This window comes from Uloborus diversus, chromosome 5 (assembly GCF_026930045.1).
Source record: "Uloborus diversus isolate 005 chromosome 5, Udiv.v.3.1, whole genome shotgun sequence".
In the NCBI taxonomy this organism is placed as follows: Eukaryota; Metazoa; Arthropoda; class Arachnida; order Araneae; family Uloboridae; genus Uloborus; species Uloborus diversus.
The window spans coordinates 53,255,855-53,270,867 of NC_072735.1; the positions used below are offsets into that span (position 1 = coordinate 53,255,855).

The 15,013-nt window shown below is 36.9% G+C and overlaps 1 protein-coding gene across 2 annotated transcripts in view; it reads right to left on the minus strand.

Moving 5' to 3' along the window:
* Positions 1–15,013, minus strand: part of LOC129222170 (stress-induced-phosphoprotein 1-like) — a 79,950-nt gene that overhangs the window by 18,321 nt on the left and 46,616 nt on the right. For both annotated transcript variants that reach the window (XM_054856631.1, XM_054856630.1), the window contains one exon: positions 14,660–14,780. In XM_054856631.1, the coding sequence (XP_054712606.1) occupies positions 14,660–14,780 (121 nt within the window). The remainder of the gene's footprint in view (positions 1–14,659; positions 14,781–15,013) is intronic.

Below are 15,013 nucleotides of genomic sequence, written 5' to 3' on the forward strand. Positions count from 1 at the left end.
TATATTCAGAAAATTATTACTAATAGTTACCCAACAATTTAAATTTATATTAAAAGTGCCTAATTAAATATTAAACCTTGGTCAGAAAAAAAAGGCTTATGACTGTGCATCGACTAATGCATATTTTTTATTTCTGAATCATATAACTCCATTAAAATTGATAAAAATGTTACATGAAATATTAAAGTATAAATAATGAAAAAAACCTTAATTTTAAGTCTATATATTGTAATAACAACATAAAAAATTGATTTAAAGATGTATTACATATTTTGAAGATTCTAATTTGTGTCGATTGAAAATATTGGATATTTTCTATATTTGTATTACAAGGCTCATTTAGAAAGACATCTGAAACAGGCAAACTTTCCTAGAATGAGGACCTGTTATTTAAAGAAAAATCGACCATTAGAAAAGGTGGTCCACTCAGAGAAGGTTTAAAATGGGTTTCTTAAACTTAAAGCTAAATTTTATTCACTTTCAGTTTAGTAGTAAAAAATACTTAACACAATTTCATTGGATTTTATTTATTGAATTGTGCTCATAACAGTTGCGCTGATAAGTTTGTAGGCACAGAGTAAAGCATGCTATCTTGGTCAGGGTTGGCAAGTTTCTGCCGAGGCGGTTAAAACCACTGGTAGAAACCGGTTAAAACCAGCATGGCAAAAACCACTTTCTGCCACTTTGCGGCAGAAACTCGCAAAAACTCACAAAATGAAAAATTCTTGATATACAATAGAAAATGCATGGAAAAAATAATTGTTAACCAATGCATTGTAATTTTATTACAAAATTATCACAATTCAAAATCAAATGTTACATTGTTTGGACCCTGCAATTGCCTCTTAGAAAAGGTGGTTTCAAAAATCTAAACAGGTTCTCACTTTAATACGCACAAATGAGAAATTTTAGAATATTCTTGAAACAGAAGAGCTAGCAGACAATGCATCAAGGAGCAAGCAATGTTTGTGAAACTTTCATCTATTGTATAACTGGTCCACAATGTAGTAACTAGGGTTGTGGTAAAAATTTGACTGGAAAAATAATGTTACAAATTCTGTAAATAGTAATTATTGTAGGAACGTAACCTGTAAATAGTTTCCCGTAATGAATATACAACCCCTTTTTCATTCGGCTAAAGTATACGACCCCTATTTTCTTTCTTTTCACAGGGTTCATACACTTTTGGTTAAAAAAAGTTCCCTGACTTTTCCAGGTTGTTTTTTAGAAAATTCCAGGTTACTCGATTCATTCAAAATTTAAGTTTAAATAGTAATATTTTCAAAATAATTAAAATTGTTTAAAGTAGCGATGCAGAACTGAAACTTCTCCCCTTAGATTAAAAAAAAAAACTTGTTTTTTTTTTCGTTTGTTTTCTCTGTCAAAATTTTAAGTTTTTTTTAAACATTTTGTTCAAAATAGTTTTAATTTGTTTACTATTTGTTGAAAACAGAGTACTTTCAACTTATTTTAGCGTTTCTTTGATGTCACGCATAATATTATAGCGTTTTGCTGTAGTCCTGCAGCAACCTTTTAGCATCCGCTTTTGGTTTACAATACTTTTTATTTTCTTATAAGTAGGTTACACGAAACATATTGAGCAAAATGCAATGCTAAATTTCAGTATAAATATGATTAACTTGTTGCATCAATCGGCATACCATGTAATGCATAGTAACAAAAATCAACATCCGCCAATCACAGGCTAATGCCAATAATCTTTTTTTTTTTTTTTTTTCACATATTAAAGGACGCTTACATTAAAATTTCAAACTTTCTTTTCCAGAAAGTAATAGTTAATTTTCAAAAATTCATAACTTTTTTCACATTTAATGTTATTTTCAATATTACACATTGATATAAACGCCCAATTCTGTTTCTGGAAGTTTAAGTCTACTTCCATTGTGCAAACGATCAAATATGGCGACAAAGTGAAAAATTTAAAATAATAAGTAGATTTTTGGATTTGTAGTATAAAAGTAGTAATAAATAATTAATAATCCTTAAAAAACTACAATAAAAGCCAAATAGTCAGTATTTAGCATATAAGAGTCTAAATCAATTAAAACAAAAAAATGTTATGAAGATTAAATTTTGCATTTTTCCAGAAAATAATTACAAATTATCCAGAAAAAAAGGGCACAATTTGTGCTGTTTTCAATAGTTTGCATTGCAATTAACATCCAATGCCGTTTTCGGGAACTTAGGCACTTGAAAAAGTCTTGTGTACTTCCATCTTGGGAATGACCAAATATGGCGGCTATGCCCAAAAATAAGAAATAACTTTTTTTTAATTTGTTGCATGAAGACAATTAAAAAATAATAAATCTTCATGATAATACAATTCATTGAAAAGTTTTTATCACATTTGTGTCCGAGGCAGTGAGGATAAGATTAAGTTTTAAGAACAAAATTTTTCATTTCTCAAGAAAATTATTTCAAATAATAATAGAAAAACAATTTGCAGGCCATTTTTTGTTGTTTTCATCAGTTTTCAATTAAAGAAAACATCCAATTCTGCTTTGTTTTTAGAAACTTAGACATTTTTGGATCGTATCTACTTCCATCTTGTGAATGACCAAAGATGGCGACTACGTTTCACACGTAGCTGAAATGATTTTCCGATCAAAAAAAAAAAAAAAAAAAAAAAACGATTTTCCCCGATCGACCCTCCCATCTACAGGTTGTGCTTCCGAAGCAGTAAATTGTCTTCTCTCCTGTTGAGTTTGTGCATAATTGCTGTTCACCTGATTTTTTTCCCCTTGGGAACTACTGAGAGCCAAAAATGGCGGCTGCTGAAGATTTTTTGGGTCGCCACTTTTTTCATTGCTTTAAAATTGTAACAATTTTTTTTAAATACATCGATAAAAATGAAGATTAGGGCTTATAAAACGAAATTTCCTGGGAAAAAATTGGGAAAAGAAAAATTTTGGGGACACATTTGGAAAATTCCTTGACATTTTTGACTCAGTCATTTTCCCTGATAATTCCAAGTTTTCCCGGAGCTTACGAACCCTGAACCGAACAGAATGTTGTGGCAACCCATCTAAAACTTTAGGGAGTAGAAAGAAATGCGTTCCCCTCACTGACTCCATGCAAGAAAATATTCGCATTTTTGGCGCATTTTTCGTTGTGAAAAAAAAAACGTTCATTTTTCGATTGCAGTTTTTAAGTGCCAGCTTTGGTTTAGATAAAAATTTACAATTTTTTTCGTGAAATCACAATAAAAACAAAGACTAGATCTCATAGTACTTAATTCCTTGGGAAAAAAATGGAAAAAAAATTTTTGGAGGACAAAATTTGAAAACTCCCTGACTTTTCCCTGACATTTTTGACAGTGTCATTTTCCCTGACAATTCCCGGTTTTCCCGGAATTCCCGGAGCGTACGAACCCTGTTTCATTGATAACGGTCTACTACTTTACAGAAGCGTGTGGAATATTTGAGAAATTTCTTTTCGGTGTATTTAAGCCGTTAGCGATGGATAAACAGTTTAGTTTCGTTTGATATTGCGAACTGAGAAGATTTTTGCTCTGTTTATAGCGAGGCATTTCGCTGTGTTGTTTTCGTATTTGGAAGTAAATACGTGTGTAAACGTTGAGTTTACGGTGCTGTGTGATAATTGCTTAATTGCTGATGAATAATTTAGCAGTTGTTGAAGATCTTTCCTGTACATAGTGTAAATAAATTTCCTGTGTTTTTATCAAGAACTGTGTTTTCATTTCAAGAAAGTGGAAGTCTCGCACCGAATCCGTTACAATTTGGCGCCCAACGTGGGGCTTCTTCTGGACTTTCTTGGAGTAAGTGTGACTTTGGACATTTTTTCATAAAGACTGTTTGAATTTATAGACTTTGTTTTTATGGTGATTACTCGCGCAATGGATGACCAATTAAAACAACTTCTGGAAGCAATTAATGCTGTGAAAAGTGACTTGACCGAAAGTTTGGTAGCTAATCAAGAACAATTAAAAAATGATATGGCGGCTAATCAAGAACAATTAAAAAGTGATCTGACTGCAAGTATGTTGGCAAATCAAGACCAGTTAAAAAGCGATTTAACGGTGCTGAAAATGGACTTAACGTCTAACCAAGAAGAAATTAAAAACGACCTTATTTCGGTAAAGACTGTGATGGAAAATAAATTTAATGACATAGAGCATCGAGTTGATGCTATTGAAGAAAAATTTAATACCGTTGAAAGCCGATTCAATGCTGTAGAAAATAAATTTGAAGATGAAGATAGAAGATTTCATCTACTTAAAGAAGAGATCTTTAAGGACGTGGAAAGGAGATTGGCGACCGCGGAAAGCAGCTCTGTACAGTTTGGCGCTCCCACATCGGTTGCTCGACCGTCCATTAAACTTGCCACATTTGATGGGAAAACTTCGTGGCAGGTTTACAAAACTCAATTCATAATAGTGGCGGAAGCGAACGGATGGGACTCTGCTACCAAGGCCTGTCATCTTGCAGCATCCCTGAGAGGTGACGCAGCGGACATTCTCCAGACCCTTCCGGACAGCCAGCGCCTGGATTTCGCCGCCCTCACAGCTGCGTTGGAGCTTCGCTTCGGCGAGAAGTGCCGGAAAGATTTCAGCCGACTCCAGTTGAAGTCCGTTTCCAGAAAACTGGGGAAACCCTGCAAGAGCTTGCGGCGGACATCGAGAGACTGTCTCATCTTGCTTTTTACGACTGCCCTGCGGATGTTCGAGACAACCTGGCACTCAACTACTACATCGACGGGGTTCGAGATCCGGAAATCCAGAAAGCTCTACGGATGGCGGATGTCAAAGACCTGAATTCTGCCGTTGTGTATGCGATGAGATACGAGGCCGCCCAAGAAGCAACCCATGTGGATCGCCATCTAATCCGGACTCAGGAAGCTGATGAGTCTGATTCCAGGTTGTCCCACCTCGCTGAACTTGAGAGACAACTCGGTGACTTGACAAGACATCTGAGCAGCATAACAGCCCAAAAGAAACAAGAGCAGAAGTGCTGGAAATGCGGTAGTAAAGGACACCTGCGAAGGAGTTGTCCGGCTCGCCAAGCTACGCGAGGGAAGGAAATCACCACCACTAGAGCTCTGCAGATTTCCTCTTCTAGTAGTGGCAGTGATGGACTTTTCATTTACGCACATGTAAATGGGAACCCCTGCAGACTGATTGTTGACACTGGAGCCAATGTGACAATCATTAGGACAGATGTGGCTCGTGAATTTGGATTGAAACTGCTGTGGACATCGCCACGCGTAAGTCTCCAGACTGTGACAGGTGACAAAATTGAGATTGACGGTAAAGTGGACTTGGAAATAGTGTTTGGGAATGCCACCTACCATCATACGGCATTCGTCGCTAATATCACGGACCCCTTCATTCTCGGATTGGACTTTTTGAAGAAATATGACTTCACTCTCGACTTCAAGACTAATGAGCTGCACTCGATGAGAGAAGACATAGCCGTTTTCCCTGCAGAGAGTGATGTAAAATCCACTCATCAAATAATAGCTCAAACAGATTTATCGATTCCCTCAAGGTCAGAATCATTAATACCTGGCTCCCTTGAAGAAAGCAATAGTTTTCGATTTGGACTCATTGAATACCCTAACCTAAGCAATAGCCTAAAAGGAGTACTGGTAGCATCTACGCTTGTGGACCTTTCTAAGGATGTAATTCCTGTGAGAGTCGCCAACGTGAGTGAAAGGCCAAGGAATATCCGGAAAGGCGAAGTGTTAGCAACTTGTACTCCCGTAAACTGCATCATTAGAAGAATCAATTCCCCCGAGACTGTGTCCTCTGAGTCCTTGACATCGAAGTTAATTGGGAGTGCACCCTTATCGAAGGATCAAAGAACTGCTGCGGAACAATTGGTGGACGACTTCAAGCATCTGTTTTCATCTACATCGGAGGATGTTGGCCGTACGAATTTAACGCAGCATAGGATCTACACTGGAGAACACCCCCCTATTAAACAGCATCCAAGACGACTACCGTTCGCCAAGAAGGAAGAGGTTGAGACCCTCCTGAAAGAGATGAAGGAGAATGATGTAATCGAACCTTGATCCAGTCCTTGGGCCTCTCCCATCGTCTTAGTCCGAAAGAAAGATGGCTCCACCAGATTTTGTGTCGATTACCGACGGCTGAATGAAATCACCAAGAAAGACAGCTACCCTCTTCCACGGATAGACGACACCTTGGACACTCTTTCCGGACACAAGTGGTTTTCGAACCTGGACTTGAAGAGCGGCTACTGGCAGGTTGAAATACACCCTGACGACCGAGAGAAGACAGCGTTTACAACTGGACAAGGCTTGTGGCAGTTTAAAGTTATGCCCTTCGGCCTCTGCAATGCACCAGCTACGTTCGAGCGTCTTATGGAGACAGTGTTAAGAGGACTTTCCTACGAATCCTGTCTGGTCTACTTAGACGATATCATCATCGTGGGACGCAGCTTCGAAGAACATCTGGCAAATCTTAGGAAGGTGCTGCAGAAGCTTAAGGAAGCCAATCTGAAGTTAAGCCCGTCCAAATGTAATTTGTTCCGCCGGGAAGTGAACTACCTTGGTCACATCATCTCTTCTGAGGGTGTACAAACCGATCCAGAGAAGGTATCTGCGGTCAGGAGTTGGAGTCGTCCCGAAAACATCCATCAGTTGCGAAGTTTCCTGGGGCTCTGCACGTACTACAGGAAGTTTGTGAAGGGTTTTTCCAACATTGCACGACCTTTGCATAAGCTGATGGAGAGCAAGCAAAAGTTTGAGTGGTCCAAAGAATGCGAAGATGCATTTCTACGACTGAAGGAGGCTTTAACATCAACGCCTATCCTCGCCTATCCTCAGCCTGAAAAATCCTTCATCCTGGACACTGATGCGAGCAACAAGGGAATTGGAGCTGTTTTATCCCAAGAAATTGACGGAAATGAACATGTCATCGCTTACTGGAGCAAATGCTTATCAAAGTCTGAGCGAAATTACTGCGTCACCAGAAAGGAGTTACTGGCCATAGTGAAAGCTGTAGAACACTTCCATCATTACCTCTACGGCCGAAAATTTCTGCTTCGGACAGATCATGCCTCGTTAACTTGGCTTTTGAACTTCAAGAATCCAGAAGGCCAGATAGCCAGATGGATACAGCGGCTCCAGGAATATGACATGGAGATCAAGCACCGAAAAGGGTTATCTCACGGTAATGCTGACGCTTTATCAAGGAGACCCTGTCCTGAGAACTGCCACTATTGTTCCCGAATCGAGAAACAGTATGGAACGACTAGCCCTACCGCCTATCAGGTGACAGTGACTCCAACATCATCAGAACCTGATCCATGGAGTGATGACCAAGTTCGAAAAGATCAACTTGAAAACCCCGACATAAAACCAATTTTAGAGTTCATGGAAAGTGACAGTCGACGCCCTAGCTGGCAGGACGTTTCCATCTTCAGTCCTGCAACAAAAAGATACTGGGCTTTATGGAACTCACTCCATTTACGGAACGGCGTGCTACACCGGAAATGGGAATCTGACGACGGCAAGACATCTAGGTGGCAGTTACTACTTCCTCGATCCAGGATTTCAGATGTTCTGAAAGAAATACATAGTAGTGCGACTGGAGGACATTTTGGTGTCTTGAAAACTCTCAATAAAGTTCGGGAGCGCTTCTTCTGGAGTAAGGCGAAGGATGACGTGGAGAAGTGGTGCCATTCTTGTGATGCCTGTGCTGCTCGTAAAGGACCGAAAAAGAGAAGCAGAGGGAAGCTACATCTGTACAACGTTGGAGCTCCTTTCGAACGAATTGGGATCGACATCCTGGGTCCCCTACCAAGAACTGCTGATGGGAACAAATACATTCTTGTTTCCATCGACTACTTCACCAAATGGCCGGAAGCATATCCCATTCCAGATCAAGAGGCTACTACCGTAGCAGAGACTCTAGTCCAACATTGGATCTCGAGATACGGAACACCTTTGCAGATTCATTCCGATCAAGGGAGGAATTTCATCTCTGCTGTGTTTAAGGGCCTATGTCAAATTTTCGGAATTGAGAAAACTAGGACAACACCACTACACCCACAATCGGACGGCATGGTGGAGAGATTTAACTGCACAATCCTGAATAATCTCTCACTTATGGTAGCCAGAAATCAACAGGATTGGGACAAGAAGCTACCTTTGTTCCTGCTGGCCTACCGCAGTGCTGTCCACGAGACTACCGGATATGCCCCATCTCAGATGCTCTTCGGACGAGAGCTTCGGCTACCTTGTGATCTCGTCTTCGGTCGTCCTCTGGATGCGCCTTCATCGCCTGAGGAGTACATCCAGGATCTCCAGGCCCGGTTGGAAGACGTTCATAACTTCGCACGAGAGCGAATCAACATCGCGGCGGAGAAGATGAAGACCCGATACGACACAAGGTCTACTGGACATGAATTCAACGAAGGCGACAAGGTTTGGTTATGGAATCCCATCCGACGGAAAGGTCTTTCACCCAAATTGCAGTCGCATTGGGATGGACCCTACAAAGTCGTTAACCGACTAAATGACGTCGTAGTGAGGATCCAAAAATCACCTAATGCAAAACCTAGGGTTGTACATTATGATCGGTTAGCCCCATACTATGGCCATAGTTCACGAGTATTACGTAAACAACCATGGTTGATAACATAGAAGTTGTAGATAATTTTTGCTTTTAATGTTTAGTAATATTTCTTGTTATTATTGTGTTTTCTGTATCTGTTAGTTATTAATTAATGTGTATATTTGTAAACTTGTGATAGAAGTTTGGCACCCTTTCTGGGGATTGTACTGCCCGCGACGTGCAGTCCTTAGGAAGGGGGCAATGTTACAAATTCTGTAAATAGTAATTATTGTAGGAACGTAACCTGTAAATAGTTTCCCGTAATGAATATACAACCCCTTTTTCATTCGGCTAAAGTATACGACCCCTATTTTCTTTCTTTTCATTGATAACGGTCTACTACTTTACAGAAGCGTGTGGAATATTTGAGAAATTTCTTTTTGGTGTATTTAAGCCGTTAGCGATGGATAAACAGTTTAGTTTCGTTTGATATTGCGAACTGAGAAGATTTTTGCTCTGTTTATAGCGAGGCATTTCGCTGTGTTGTTTTCGTATTTGGAAGTAAATACGTGTGTAAATGTTGAGTTTACGGTGCTGTGTGATAATTGCTTAATTGCTGATGAATAATTTAGCAGTTGTTGAAGATCTTTCCTGTACATAGTGTAAATAAATTTCCTGTGTTTTTATCAAGAACTGTGTTTTCATTTCAAGAAAGTGGAAGTCTCGCACCGAATCCGTTACAATAGGTTTTGAGAAATGGGGCTAATTTGTTTTGCAAACTGTGACATTAGGTAAGGTAATCTAGACAAGTAAAATTCTGGCACTTTCTCCTTGACATGATAATTTCAATCACAAACAATTTAGAGGAAGCATATAAGTGAGCAAATTACAATCAGTAATGCCTGTTTAATTCTGTATGTCACTCCTCTTTCCTAAGCACCCCCATATGATTTTTTATCCTTTGTTAAACTAATCCAAATACTATGAGCCTCTGCAATTGGAAAAGTTCCCTTTCTGAACTAAATCAAGGGCACTCACTAGCATTGGATTTTATTTTATTTTAGTGATGAAATGTTTAATTTTTTAGTTTACTTAAGCAAATATCATTTACTAATTACTTGAGTTATTAAAGACATTTTTAAGTTTTTGCCAGTTTCTGCCGGTTTTTACCGGTTATAACCAGTTTCTGCCACTGGCACGGCAAAAAATAGTTTCTGCGGGCAGAAAGCCAACCCTGATCTTGATAAAGTTCTATTTTATTATTAAAATGCCTTTGCCTACAACAATTATAGCTGTCACACAATTTTTGGATACCATTTTTATAGTATGTTTTGTCTTTAACCTCAAAATGGGCCTTAATTTTGACCATTCCCTCTTCAGTGAAAAATGTCTTTCTAGCAAGCAATCTTTTGAGGTTTGCAAACAGGAAAAAGTAACTACGAATCAGATCTAGAGAATACAGTGGATGGGGAAGTAATTCATAGCTAATTTCATGCAATTTCGCCATCCTATTCATTGAATTCTGATATGGTGCACAGTCTTGATGAAACAACTTTTCTTTTCAACTGAGGCAGTTGTTTCACATTTCCATCCTTCAAGCACTTCAATAACGCTATGTAATAATCACCGACCGACTGGCCCTTTTCCAGGAAATCAATAAATATAATATCATGTGCATCTCAGAATACTGATGCCATAACCTTGTCAGCCAACCAGTGCCTCTTTGCACACTTTGGATTTAGTCCATCACATTCAGTTCAGGCATTCCATGATGATTGTTATAAGGCTGACTGTTAATTGGGCTCTGGGCTTGGAAGTGTAGTGATGGAACAATGTTTCATCCATTGTAATACATCTATGGAAAATTTTGTCTTGATTATGGTTGATTATTGCTAAACATTGCTCCAAATCGTCAAAACTTTGTTGCTTTTGATCAATTCTGAGCATCTGTACATGGCACCCACTTAGAACCAGGGCCATGTCCAAAGGGAGGGTTTTCTTAACAATGCAAGCACGACGGCTTCATGAACAATTTGCTGAGACCAAAGACAATTCAAACAACATTAGAAGACTATTTTGATTGTGAGTCATTAATTTTTCCTTTTATGATTCAAATATTTCCATTCTGCTAATTTAGTAATATACTAGTGTTCGCGCAGTGGTCGAAATTCGACCATATTCATAAATGAATATTTGAGAAAACTTGTATGAATTTAACTATTTCCAACATTTTTGTTTCTATTCTTACTTATGTTTACTGCATATCGGGAAGCATCTTTATATGTACGCACAATAACAAACTATAATTTATTCCAATTTTATTTTTGTCTGTTAATCTCAAAATAGATAGATGAAAGGGGATATTTCAGTAATGGGATTGTTCCTGAAATTAAAAAAATAATAGTATTTCTTAATAATTATTTTAATCCGTGCGCAGATTGAAATTCATTTTTTACGCGTCTGCATATGGCATCAAAAACGATGAAATGGCATTCACTGATGCCATTAGCGCATAGCAGAAAATTATCATAACCTAGAAAAGCGATTGACAGCAAAGCGTAAACATTCAGCGCGGCAATGGAGTAGCGTGCCAAAGTACATCACTTGTAATGTCATGAAGACTACGCCTTATTTCCAAAATCGGACTTTATAAAAAAATAATAAAAAACAACTGTGGGGAAATTAAAAGTTTTTTCTGGCTCCATGGGTTTTTTTTTGCTTATTCTATCAGTTTCAGCAACTAAAAGTAGTACTTCTGACTAAAGAAAACAATCCCATTGAGAAATTGGTGTGATCATCAAATTCTTGGCTTGAATACTTTTATTTTGGACACCATGTTGCTTTGTGCTAACCCTATACAAATCGATATTTCCTTACTCTTTGTTCACGTATGTAAAGGAAAAACATTTTATCGCGCTGGCATTGGAAACAAAAAGTTTCACACCAATGAATAAAAATCCCCAATTATACAATTTTTGAAATCGTCTTATATGAAATGAAGCAGCACAAAACTCAGGTTATACGTAAAACTTCTCTGTGAACAATATTACTTATAAAACTTCTTTTATTGAGTAATTTGCTTTGACATCGTCATTAGAAATATAAATTTCCAATTATCAAATTAACGAACTCTACTCGTGGCAACATATAACTGTCCATTCGAAAACACTGGACGTTGCAATAATAGTACAATTAAAAAAAAATGTCATTTTATAGTGATTTATTAATGGTTAAGGGTGGTGCATATTCCGATTAAAAAAGGCTTGTTGTCACATTCTCCCCATTGTAGGTCCCTCTTGTCATTTCTTTCCTCCTGTCACAAACTCTTACTATTTCTTGAACCCCACCTTAAAGCAGGACTTCATCCGTGGACAGCCCGTTTTGTGGTAACCGTGTGCAAATATATATATTTCCCTACTTTTTGTTTACGTATGCAAAGAAAAAACATTTCTCGCACTGCAATTGGTGCCAAAAATTTGACGCCACTAAATAAAGAGCTCCAATTTCCCCAATTATCAAAATCTTCCCGAATGAAATGATGCTGCAAAACTTAAAATTATACGTAAAACTTCTTCATGAATAATATTTCTTTTAAAAGTTGAATATTACTGTGTAAGAGAAATATAAAATTTCAAACAGTCAAAAACAATGGACGTTGCAATAATAGTGCAATTTTTTTTTATAAATGAAAAAAAAAATCGTGTATGTGATTTGTTTACAGTTTAGAAGATTACTGGCTAATGCACTTTTTAAAATTTTTGATCCCTCTCCCTTTTGTCCCAAAGTTTCACACTTCACCATACCCTCTCTTCCCTTTGCCACATATCACACTGTTTTTCATAAATGTTCTTATCAAAATTACGCTTGATGTAACATTTTCCCCATTGTATGTCCTTGTCATTTGTTTCCTCTCCCTTGTCACAAACGGTTACAATTTAATGAACCCCACCTTAAAGAGGGACTTCATTCGTAGTCAGCTCCTTGCAAATAGACATTTATACTCCTGTTTTACGAATGCAAAAGAAAATTATTTCTCACGCTGGCATTGGTGCCAACAATTTGATACCAATGGATAAAGTTCGCCAATTTCCCAATTATAGAAGTCTTCCTGAATGAAATGATACCGCAAAGCTCCTATAATACATAAAATTTCTGTACAAACAATATTATTTGTAAAAGTAGGCATGACCCCTGCCATTAAATATAAAATTTCCAACAGTCAAATGAACGAACTCGACTCGTGGCAGCATATAATTGTCTATGCGAAAGCACTGGACGTCGTAATAATACGCCAATCTTAAATTCGAAGATGTGTTTTTTTTCTTAAGAAGGTGGTTACATCGAAGTCCTCCCTCACTCCGAAAAATGATTTATTTAAATATTAAAATCCAGAAAACAAACGAAATGAAAACATTTTAAATGCCCATAGTTACCCTAAATAATAAAAACAAATGCAAGAATGCGAAAACTTTGACACGAATGGATTAAAATCGCCAATTTCACAGAAAAATCAACATCCTACTGAATGAGATGATACCGCAAAACAGTTAATACGTAAAACCTCTGTATAAATAAATTTCATTTCTTTACACTCAAGCTAGAAATGGCAAGGCATAATATTATCCTGCAATTTCTTCACGTTAACTAAGTCGCGTGAAAAATCAAATAAAAATGAATTTTCGCTAACTTATAATTGCTTCTAGCTCTTTTTCTAGTCATCGTAGCGACTTTTTGTTTTTGAGCCGTAAAATGGGGGGTAAACGTTTTTTGAAGTATTTTAACGATCTTTCCAACCATACCAAGCACTAAAATTTATTTTTCGTGCAGAAAAAGCAGTTTAAAAAATGAATTAAAACTTAGTGTTTCACACTTCCAACAATGAATTTCAACAATGGAAAACAGATAAAATTAAAATTTTTGAGTTTTGCTAACTAAAAAAAATTATAACTTTTTTCTAGTGGGTTTAGGTTATTGGACCTTGGGCACCCTGACAATTTTTTTTGTTAGGAGTGTTTTTTAAAGACCTTTCCAACCATATCAAATTCGAAAAAATTGGACCATCCGTTCGCGTAGAAAGAGCTATTAAGGACGAAAATGGTTTTTTATTAATATCTCTGTTATTAGCGTTGAATTTCAAAAAATTTTATTGATGACACTAAGACTCTGCAATAGCTACCGAACAAAAAAGGAATGAAGGAAATCGGTTCACAAACAATTGGTACCGAAAGGAAACGGCTTGCCTATTAATATATAAAGATACTGTGTTTAGTAAAATCCTTCTAATTTTTATTTTCAGTCGTAAAAGTAAATGCTCCTTAATTGAAATTTTTTTTTGTCTTGCTTTGATTATTTTTGGTTATTGTTATCAAATTATATTTGTTCCAAAGTCCTCATTAGGTGCATATCCATGGGCACCTTCGACCCTAGAAAAAACCTTCTTTTCACCGCATTCTGGTTATTTGTGGAGTATATGTGGAATTTTTCTCCTGCTTCCTTCTGGAGTAAAAGTGCAGCTTGTACCCAGAATGCATTATGCGAAACAAATTCGTCTACTTGCTGGGTATAGCGGCTAAAGATGCTGGGCAAAAACCACTTTCTCTGGTACAATGGAAAACCTCTTTTTACATGCAAACGGGGAATTCATCCGGCTTTTTTGGAACGGTTAATTACAAGATAGAAAAGTGTTGTAAACACGGCTATTAAGTGCCCCTTACTATATAAAATATTCCACGACTTTCGAATAAGAAATGTATGTATAGCAATAGAGGGAAACAAAGCTAGTAAAATTGAAAAACTATCTTAAAGGATAAAAGTACATGCAAATCAACCAGTAAAGGACATAAATGAGAAATTATTTGAATACTTTATTTCTTTAAAAACAAGGTAAGTAGTGAAGAAATGTAAGAACAACGGTATATAGATCTGAAAATAATGTTACGACAATGGAAACAAGAAAATAAAGTACAAAAATCAGAAAATTGCAGGTCAGTAGAAGATTTTAATTTGGCATTCGCTTTCCGAGAAGGATAGCCTTCAGTAGATATACAGATAGAACTAATCCAAAAGTAAAAGTTATAACAAATAATCATTACTTACTTCCTGTAATTTTGATACAGTATCAGGAGTTCTATGCTCCGTTAAAGACTTTTGATAAAAGGTCCTAGCCTTATAATAATCTTTAATTTTATGGTATGCTGCAGCCATTCTTGAGTAAGCCCTTTAAGAAAAAAAATAAGCTACTTAAGAGACAAATTTGACAGAGAGAATTTTACGAAAGTCTTAAAATTTCAAGCCCTGTACAAATACATTGCTTTTTGCAATGTTACATACATAAAAAGTTCTAAAAACTAAGACAAAATAAAAATTTACAAGAGTGAAGTTGATCATTGTAAAGTGCACAATATAAAATTAAATAGATGATACTTCACAAATACCAATTAGTATTAAAAA